The 11,373-nt window shown below is 22.8% G+C and overlaps 1 protein-coding gene across 1 annotated transcript; it reads left to right on the forward strand.

The window, feature by feature from the left end:
• Nucleotides 1–364: 364 nt before the first annotated feature.
• Nucleotides 365–1,004, forward strand: LOC138337348 (secreted RxLR effector protein 161-like). Its single transcript, XM_069287258.1, has 2 exons — nucleotides 365–635; nucleotides 925–1,004. The coding sequence occupies exons 1-2, from the start codon at nucleotides 365–367 to the stop codon at nucleotides 1,002–1,004; spliced, it is 351 nt and encodes a 116-aa protein (XP_069143359.1).
• The last annotated feature ends 10,369 nt before the right edge of the window (nucleotides 1,005–11,373 follow it).

Consider the following 11,373-nt stretch of genomic DNA (forward strand, 5'->3'; position numbering starts at 1 on the left):
TGCATTTATCATAGGTCTTGGAATAATTCACATGTGATCATTTGCCTATACGTTGATGATTTTTTGATCTTTGGATCTAACATGAATGTTATTGATGAAGCTAAAAATGTTCTTAGAAGACACTTTGATATGAAAGATCTTGGTGAGGCAAATTTTATTCTTTGAATAAAAATAACAAGAACATGTGAGGAGATTTTCCTTGACTAGTCACATTATGTTGAGAATTTTGAAAAAATATAACTTTCATAATTGCAAGCATGTTGCTACTCCTTTTGATTCAAGTGTTCGATTATTTCCTATTGAAAGTGAAAATGATATAATAAATCAAAAGGAATATGCTAGTATAATCGGAAGTTTGAGATAAATGACTAATTGCACTAGGCCTGATATTGCATATGCAGTAGAAGTACTTGACAGGTTTACAAGCAAGACAGGTAATGAACATTTGCGTGCTTTAACCAGAGTTATCAGATATTTGATTGGAATGAAAAATTGTGGTTTGTTCTTTGAAAAATATCCTGCTGTACTTGAAGGCTTTTGTAATGCAGATTGGAAGACTTTGTCAGGCGATTCCTGTTCTACCACTGGTTATGTCTTTACTTTAGGTGGTGGTACTATTTGTTGGAGATCAAAAAGTAAACTATAATTGCTTACTCTACCATGGAGACTGAACTAATTATTTTAGCATCAGCTAGTGAGGAAGCGAATTGGTTAAGAGATTTATTGTTACAAATTCATTATTTTGAAAACCAATTCCTCATATTTTAATTCATTGTGATATAACCGCTGCAATTGGTATAGTTCAAAACCGTTATTACAATGGTAAATCAAGACCTATAAGGAGGAAACACAGTAATGTAAGGTCGTATTTGACAAATGGTACCATTAATGTTGATTATGTCAAATCTTTTGATAATCTTGCAGATCCTCTTACGAAGGCCTTAACAAGAGAAAAGGTCTGGAGCACATCGAGGGGGATAGGATTGAAGCCTACAAATACGTGAGTCATTTATGAGGAAACTAAACCTAGGGACTAGAGATCCTATAACCATGTTCAAAGGGAAAAACTAATCATATGATGACTTGTTGTGAAAATGCACTATTTCCCCCCTCCCTATGATGTGAGTGCATTGTTTCCTGTAGTTTGTGAAGGTTGAATTGATAAAATTCTTAATAAGTATCTGTAGCCCGTATGGGTGGAGTTTTAATCTTACAGGAGCACTCTCGACATATTTTACCTATGTGATGTGTGGAAGTAGGTCGGTATGAGAATGGGGCTTATTCTCAAATGCACTCATCAAACTTGGATAGCACATGGTCATAACATGCTGACTTTTCAGAAGGTCGTGAGACAGTTCAGTCCATATCCGGTGTAGGAGTTAGAGCATTGAGAGGACCTTTCCCTAGTACGAGAGGACCGGGGACGACGCACCTCTGGTGTACCAGATATCGTGCCCACGGTAAACACTGGGTAGCCAAGTGCGGAGCGGATAAATGCTGATGCTGTTAAAGCTCATGTCAACACCTTGATTATTACGTGTGATCAATGATATTTTATTTCCCTTAACCAGTCATAGTTCATCTAAGACCACTACGACTCTGGAGTAAAAGTTGTTGTTTCACTAAGTGGAGGTTCAATGCAGAGCACACCTTTATTATGCATAGTAGTCTTTTTTCAACATATATACTCTTATCTAAATATTAAAATGAGTGAATATTGTTAGGTTATTAGAATTTTAATATTAATATGTGAAATTTATTTATTTTGGAGTTATAAGAATGATCATTGGTAGGCATTTTTGTTTTAAACTACCAATTTAATCATGATATTCAACTTTGACTTGGTAGCCATGTAATGCCATTACTTTTGTCTTTATTGGCTAAAGTCATTGTGAGATAAAAACTTTTCAATAAACATTGGAATGGATAACTTCTACATCATTCATTAGCATTGGTTATCCATCACTTTATTTCATTCTTAATTCCTCCATTACTTCTTGTAACCTATGTAACTCCTCAGTAACCTATGTAACCTATGAAACACCTAAGGCCATTATCTTCACTTTTTACCACCTCCATTATCTTCGTATTCATTGCTAGGAAGACTTATTGTAGTATAAATAGTGGTGGTCTTCATTTGGTTCAGTACACACAAAACACAAGAGAAAACAAAGAGTGAAAGAGTTAGTATAAAAGAGAGTTCTTATTAGGTGAAGGGAGGTGTTCTTTTTTGTGGATCTTTGGACTCAAATCTTGTTCAGAGTTGTTGAGTTATACTTTGTGAAGGTTGTTGTATCTTGGAGGGGACAAGTCAAAGAGGACTACTACTGGACCGGTAAAAAACATTTGTTGCAGTGGACTTGAATCTCCTTAATAAGAGCGAGATATCCGCGCCTTAGCCTGAAGAGATCAATTTCTTTATTTTATTTTCAATTGTAATTTTGCAATTTTATTATCTTGTAAGTTTTTTCACTAACATATCACTATCTTTATCCAAAAACAAGATGAAAAGAGAAAAGAAAGACCTGAAATTTGTATAAAACCGTGTTTTAAGCAGAATTAAATCTTTAAAATTACATAAGCAAGAGTTCACCATTGATGGTCATTATAAAATTCAAATTTTGAGTTCATTATTTGATTTTTATGAATTTGTGATTAGTTTTGCTAGGAAATTCCTAAAAATTATTAAAATTAATGTTTGGAGTTTATATCTCAATTTTTAGAGGGTTTGATTATGTTTATAATTGTAAATAGAAACAAGATAATGAAACAACAGTAAACAAAAACAGAGAAACGAGTTGAAACATTGAAAAGAAAGGGAACTACTTTTCTGCATTTTTGGTGCTCTGCAACTGCAGATTTTATATGACAATTACACAACGTTTATGCTGGAGATAGTGAAACCATTAACTCCTAAACTAAGAAGTAAAGTCATGATAAACTACTTGCCTAAAGGCTAGGACAAATCAGAAATAACTTGACATTATTTATTAATAGGACTCTATGTAACAAATTATTTTCTAACAATAATTAATTTTAGGAGAAATATTAGAATGAAACTTGAAAAAACTAAAGTTAGTGAAATTATATCGCAATTGTATTAAAGTTGTATTAGATATGTTTCATAATTGTATTTAAATTGTATTAAAATCATGAACAATACATTATAATACATATTACAAACTTCACTCCTTTTTTATAGTGATATCAACCAAAATAATTTAAGAAAAAACTTGTAATACATTTATAACATAGACACAAAACATATTACAAACACCACTCATGTATTTAGAAAAACAACCAAAATAATTTATCACACACTTATAATACATAATTTATTCATGAATAATACATAATTTATTCAGTCTAATAATTATTGTCTTGTCTATTCTCAGTTATGTTTTTCATTGTCAATTTTTAATTATAATTCAACTTTATATTGTGTAATATGCACTTTGAACACAAATTTAATTCATTTTGTAGTTTTATTATTTGTTATTATTAGACTACTTTTTTAATTCATTATTGATATAAACTTAATTCACTTTATAGATAGTTGTTTGGTATTTCATTAGTTACGCTTTTTAATCCATGCATAATTCTCTCTTCTAATTCAACTTTAATATTCGTGAAATGCACTTATAATACAAGTTAATTCATTTCAGAGTTTATTAGTTGATTTTTTAGGATTGAATTACTTGTTTAATGTAACATGTCACAATTTGAAATAGCTAGAAAGTAGCTAAGAACTTGAAAATAATCATTTTTGGAAAGTATGAGGAAATCTGGAAATTAGTAGTAAGTTAAAGTTGAGTTTTGATCAAATTTAAACAATCATAACTCCTAGTTCATGTGGATTTTTGTGTAGTTTCAGATATTGTTAGAATGGTCTTGGAACAATCATTCCAACACAGCCATTTTTTGGCTATTTCGACTCCATATAAGTCGGTTATGCCTTTCTGAAGTTAGACTGTTGGATTAAGGAAAGTCCAATGAAGATTTGGAAAGAAAAAGATTGGCTTTTCAATACCTAATTAAATTCATTCATTTTAAAGGATTGTTTAGGGTAAAAATAAGACTTGGTTCATGTTATAAAGTTGAGAATTAACGTTTGATCTTTTGGAGAAAGAACGTGAAAGGTGAACAAGAGGAGAAACAAGAATTTTCCAAGAAACGACCAATTGATCGTGGATTTCTTCGGACTGATCACTAAAAGGTATGTGAATCTCTCATAGCAATTGGGATCATTCACCCACTTGCGAAACGTGTTTAATTAAGTGAAATCTGTTCTAGAAAGGGTTGAAAGTTGATGTTCTTGATTTCTATTCTTCAATTTAAATGTGTTCTTGAATTGAGTTGAATGTTGGAGTATTGAGACCTTAATTGTGGAGTTTTTGAGTTTCTTTGAGTTAGGTTCATGAGTATTAATGTTGGGTATCAAAATCAAAAATTATTTTGAGGAAGATATTCTTGTTTTGGAGAATTGGGGTTGAAAAACAAAGAAGGAAAAAGTCGGACAGCTTGCCTGAAATATGTCCACGTCGCGAACTTGTCCCCCTAGTGAGCAAATATCAGGTTCGCATCTAAGAGTTGAACGTGTACCCCTCGCGGATATCTTGTGGTAGAATCTCTGCATCGTAGTCTTTCTCCACGACGGTAATTTCGTAATTTTTCATAAGGTTAGCTTTTTTGAAATCATTTCTAAACATCAAGAGATCCCTCCAAAACAAATAATACTCATTGAATCTATAATTAAATTCAAGGATCGACTAAGAGTAGAATTTGAAGTAAGAGACAAGATCAAAGTAGAGAGTCAAGTCAAGTAATGTTCATCAAAGTTTTCAAGAGTCTTTTAACTAATGTATTAACTTTGTTTTACGACTTAAGAGTTAAGTTCAGTAAATTTATAATTTAGTCTATAAATTGTTGTCTTTTCTGTCCTCTGTTACATTTTTCAATGTTAATTTTCGCTTCTAATTCAAATTTAATATTGTTTAATGTCCACTTTGAACACAAATTTAATTCATTCTGTAGTTTATTAGTTCATTAGTTACACTTTTTAATACATGCATAATTTTCTCTTGTAATTCAACTTTAATATTTGTGGAATGTCAAGTTTATTGGTTGATTTGTTAGGATTGAATTATTTGTTTTAATTTAACATCCCGCAATTTGGAATAGCTAGGAAGAATCTAAGAACTTGAAATTAATCATTTTTACAAAGTATGAGGAACTCTGGAAGATTGGTAGTAAGTTAAAGTTGAGTTTTGGTCATTTTTAAACGATCATAACTCCTAGCTCAGAAGGATTTAGGTGTAGTTCCAGATACTGTTGGAAAGGTTTTGGAACAATATTTCCAACACTCCCATATTGAGTTATGCCTTCCAGATGTTTGACTGTTTTGGATTAAGGAAAGTCCAATTCGGATTTGAGAAGGGCTAGATTGTATTTTCCAAACCTAATTAAATTAATTCATTTTAAGGGATTAAATGTGTTAAAAATCAGACTTTTTAGTTTATTATGTTGAGAATTAACATTAGGGCTTTTGGAGAAAGAATGCAAAATGTGAACAAGAATTTTTTAAGAAACGATCGATTAATTGTGGATTTCTTAGGGACGATCCCTAAAAGGTATGTAAGTCTCTCATAGAAATTGGGTTCGTTCACTCAGACGCCAAACATGTTTAATTCAGTGAAACCCGTTCTAAAAAGGGTTGAAAGTAGATGTTCTTGATTTCTATTCTTCAATTTAAGTGTGTTCTTAAATTGAGTTGAATGTTGGAGTATTGAGACCTTAATTGTGGAGCTTTTGAATTGCTTTGAGTTAAGTTCATGAGTATTAATGTTGGGTATCGGGATCAAAAGTGATTTTGAGGAAGATATTCGTATTTTGGAAAATTGGGGTTGAAAAACGAAGAAGGAAAAAGTCGGACCGCTTGCCTGAAATAAGTCCATGTCGTGAACTTGTTCCCCTAGTGAGCAAAAATCTACTTAGCATCGCGGAGCTAAATGCGTACTCCTCGAGAATATCCTCTGAATCATCTCCACATCGCAGACTTGCTCCACGATGGTGATTTCGTAGCATTTCATAAGTTTAGCTTTTCTAAATCATTCCTAAACATCAAGAGATCCCTCCAAAATAAATGATAATCCTTGAATCCATCATCAAATTCAAAGTTCATGTTAGAGTCAAATCCAAAGTAAGAGACAAGATCAAGGTTGAGAGTCAAGTCAAGTAAAGTTCATCAAAGTTTTCAAGATTCTTTTTAAAAATATTTTAACTTTGTTTTAAGATTTAAGAGTTATGTTTAATAAATATTAAAGTTGAAGTACTTTGTTTAAAGGACTAGCGGGGACTATGTATTCCCAAAGAGGTTTAAAATTATCTTTTTCTTATTTAAATAAGAACGGAAAATGAGATTTCCAAAGAGCCTTCATGCTAGTTTTCATAAAAGAGTTATAGGTTTCTAACTGAAGAAAGTAGAGAAACTGAGAATTCCAATATAGCCTTTGAGCTAAGTTTTGAGCAGTATCTCAAATCACCGAAGGAGTATGTCTTTTTTAAACATATGCCCGTATATTTTGGGAGTAGTATTGATTATCAAATTGAGCGAGAGTTAAAATAAACCATAGTCCCCATAAACCATGAAATCAAAATGGGTAGAAAAGGATCATATGTATTAGAATAATCCATTTCTAAATAGTGTAGTTGATCCATTTGTCAGTTCATGTTTTATACCTTTTTCTAGGTATAGGATGCACTGACAGTTTGAGGTAGATCGTTGTATCATCACTGAAGCTCTTAAGTGACGGTTGGAAGGTAGAGAATGTAACACCCCGTATCCTAAACAGACCAAAAATCATCTTTTCAAAAATTTGCAGGAGCAATCGACGGTTACCGTCGATGGACCACAGACTGACCTACGGTCCGTACTACACACCTGTAGACTGAAACTCTCCCATGATGCAGCCAAAAAAATTTGACCAAGTGTCGATCCACAAACAGACGTGCGGTCCATAAGTCAGATTATAGTCCGTGTCCATCAATGAACACTACATTTACCCAGCCTCTAACATGAACCACGATTGACCAGTACTGTCCGTAGATGGACCTGCAGACTGTAGTTGAAAATTAGCAGACATTTAGGGGGAAAATATTGTTGGATCAACTTCAAATGATCATAACTCTTAGTACAAAATGAGTTAGGTGTCCCATGACCAATTGAATAATAGATAATTGAATTAGCTTTCCATGGTCACCGAGTTTGCTAAAATCAAACCTCCGAGTAAAATGCTATGTTCGTTTTAGTAAATATTTGTCGAACAGACCCAACCTACAAACCCAAACGATGGACCCTTGATTGAACGACGGCCCATCAGTCCAGGTCGTTGTTTGGTCCAACAATAATTAACTCTGTGCTCTTTTGGCCTTTTTTCACTTTGATTAAACCCTAAGATACGTCGTTTTGACCCTAAATGATATATTTTAGTCCATTGAAGCCTAGAAACATATAAAAAACTAACCTAAGTCAAATCATTAAATCAAAACATAGAAAATTGGAAGCAAGAAAGGAGAAAATGGTAAAGAACCCTAGTCAAGAACCCAACAAGGTTCCATCAGTTGCAGCCCCAAAATCTAAATATTTCTACGTGATTTCATCACCAAGTATGTGGGATTTCACTAGTGTTTTCCTTTCACCCATTGGGTCCTAGTTTTCAGTTAGATTCTTGATTCTCATAACATGATTAGACCTAGGGTTTTTAGAACTTCATGAATTAATAAGTTATATGTTCCAAGTTAGATTTCCATGTTATTACTCAGCTTATTGCATGAATGTCAGAACCCTGGCTATGTATTTATTTAGTTCTTGAATTACACATGCTAGATCAGATATTTAAATTACTTCAAATATACATGCCTCAATTATTAATGCATCATTTCGAGATTAATTGTTTAATTCTTTGTTTGCATTATTATTATTATTATTATTATTATTATTATTATTATTATTATTATTATTATTATTATTATTATTATTATTATTATTATTATTATTATTATTATTATTATTATTATTATTATTATTATTATTATTATTATTATTATTATTATTATTATTATTATTATTATTATTATTATTATTATTATTATTATTATTATTATTATTATTATTATTATTATTATTATTATTATTATTATTATTATTATTATTATTATTATTATTATTATTATTATTATTATTATTATTATTATTATTATTATTATTATTATTATTATTATTATTATTATTATTATTATTATTATTATTATTATTATTATTATTATTATTATTATTATTATTATTATTATTATTATTATTATTATTATTATTATTATTATTATTATTATTATTATTATTATTATTATTATTATTATTATTATTATTATTATTATTATTATTATTATTATTATTATTATTATTATTATTATTATTATTATTATTATTATTATTATTATTATTATTATTATTATTATTATTATTATTATTATTATTATTATTATTATTATTATTATTATTATTATTATTATTATTATTATTATTATTATTATTATTATTATTATTATTATTATTATTATTATTATTATTATTATTATTATTATTATTATTATTATTATTATTATTATTATTATTATTATTATTATTATTATTATTATTATTATTATTATTATTATTATTATTATTATTATTATTATTATTATTATTATTATTATTATTATTATTATTATTATTATTATTATTATTATTATTATTATTATTATTATTATTATTATTATTATTATTATTATTATTATTATTATTATTATTATTATTATTATTATTATTATTATTATTATTATTATTATTATTATTATTATTATTATTATTATTATTATTATTATTATTATTATTATTATTATTATTATTATTATTATTATTATTATTATTATTATTATTATTATTATTATTATTATTATTATTATTATTATTATTATTATTATTATTATTATTATTATTATTATTATTATTATTATTATTATTATTATTATTATTATTATTATTATTATTATTATTATTATTATTATTATTATTATTATTATTATTATTATTATTATTATTATTATTATTATTATTATTATTATTATTATTATTATTATTATTATTATTATTATTATTATTATTATTATTATTATTATTATTATTATTATTATTATTATTATTATTATTATTATTATTATTATTATTATTATTATTATTATTATTATTATTATTATTATTATTATTATTATTATTATTATTATTATTATTATTATTATTATTATTATTATTATTATTATTATTATTATTATTATTATTATTATTATTATTATTATTATTATTATTATTATTATTATTATTATTATTATTATTATTATTATTATTATTATTATTATTATTATTATTATTATTATTATTATTATTATTATTATTATTATTATTATTATTATTATTATTATTATTATTATTATTATTATTATTATTATTATTATTATTATTATTATTATTATTATTATTATTATTATTATTATTATTATTATTATTATTATTATTATTATTATTATTATTATTATTATTATTATTATTATTATTATTATTATTATTATTATTATTATTATTATTATTATTATTATTATTATTATTATTATTATATTATTATTATTATTATTATTATTATTATTATTATTATTATTATTATATTATTATTATTATTATTATTATTATTATTATTATTATTATTATTATTATTATTATTATTATTATTATTATTATTATTATTATTATTATTATTATTATTATTATTATTATTATTATTATTATTATTATTATTATTATTATTATTATTATTATTATTATTATTATTATTATTATTATTATTATTATTATTATTATTATTATTATTATTATTATTATTATTATTATTATTATTATTATTATTATTATTATTATTATTATTATTATTATTATTATTATTATTATTATTATTATTATTATTATTATATTATTATTATTATTATTATTATTATTATTATTATTATTATTATTATTATTATTATTATTATTATTATTATTATTATTATTATTATTATTATTATTATTATTATTATTATTATTATTATTATTATTATTATTATTATTATTATTATTATTATTATTAATTATTATTATTATTATTATTATTATTATTATTATTATTATTATTATTATTATTATTATTATTATTATTATATTATTATTATTATTATTATTATTATTATTATTATTATTATTATTATTATTATTATTATTATTATTATTATTATTATTATTATTATTATTATTATTATTATTATTATTATTATTATTATTATTATTATTATTATTATTATTATTATTATTATTATTATTATTATTATTATTATTATTATTATTATTATTATTATTATTATTATTATTATTATTATTATTATTATTATTATTATTATTATTATTATTATTATTATTATTATTATTATTATTATTATTATTATTATTATTATTATTATTATTATTATTATTATTATTATTATTATTATTATTATTATTATTATTATTATTATTATTATTATATTATTATTATTATTATTATTATTATTATTATTATTATTATTATTATTATTATTATTATTATTATTATTATTATTATTATTATTATTATATTATTATTATTATTATTATTATTATTATTATTATTATTATTATTATTATATTATTATTATTATTATTATTATTATTATTATTATTATTATTATTTATTATTATTATTATTATTATTATTATTATATTATTATTATTATTATTATTATTATTATTATTATTATTATTATTATTATTATTATTATTATTATTATTATTATTATTATTATTATTATTATTATTATTATTATTATTATTATTATTATTATTATTATTATTATTATTATTATTATATTATTATTATTATTATTTATTATTATTATTATTATTATTATTATTATTATTATTATTATTATTATTATTATTATTATTATTATTATTATTATTATTATTATTATTATTATTATTATATTATTATTATTATTATTATTATTATTATTATTATTATTATATTATTATTATTATTATTATTATTATTATTATTATTATTATTATTATTATTATTATTATTATTATTATTATTATTATTATTATTATTATTATTATTATTATTATTATTATTATTATTATTATTATTATTATTATTATTATTATTATTATTATTATTATTATATTATTATTATTATTATTATTATTATTTTATTATTATTATTATTATTATTATT

The sequence above is a fragment of the Solanum lycopersicum genome, chromosome 7 (genome assembly GCF_036512215.1).
Source record: "Solanum lycopersicum chromosome 7, SLM_r2.1".
Classification (NCBI taxonomy): domain Eukaryota; kingdom Viridiplantae; phylum Streptophyta; class Magnoliopsida; order Solanales; family Solanaceae; genus Solanum; species Solanum lycopersicum.

What these genes read in the sequence shown, in the direction of transcription:
- LOC138337348 (XM_069287258.1), top strand. Translation starts at nt 365, where the DNA reads ATGACTAATTGCACTAGGCCTGATATTGCATATGCAGTAGAAGTACTT. An exon ending in TATTTGTTGGAGATCAAAAA is followed by an intron (nt 636 to 924) that starts GTAAACTATAAT and finishes ATAATCTTGCAG; the next exon opens with ATCCTCTTACGAAGGCCTTA.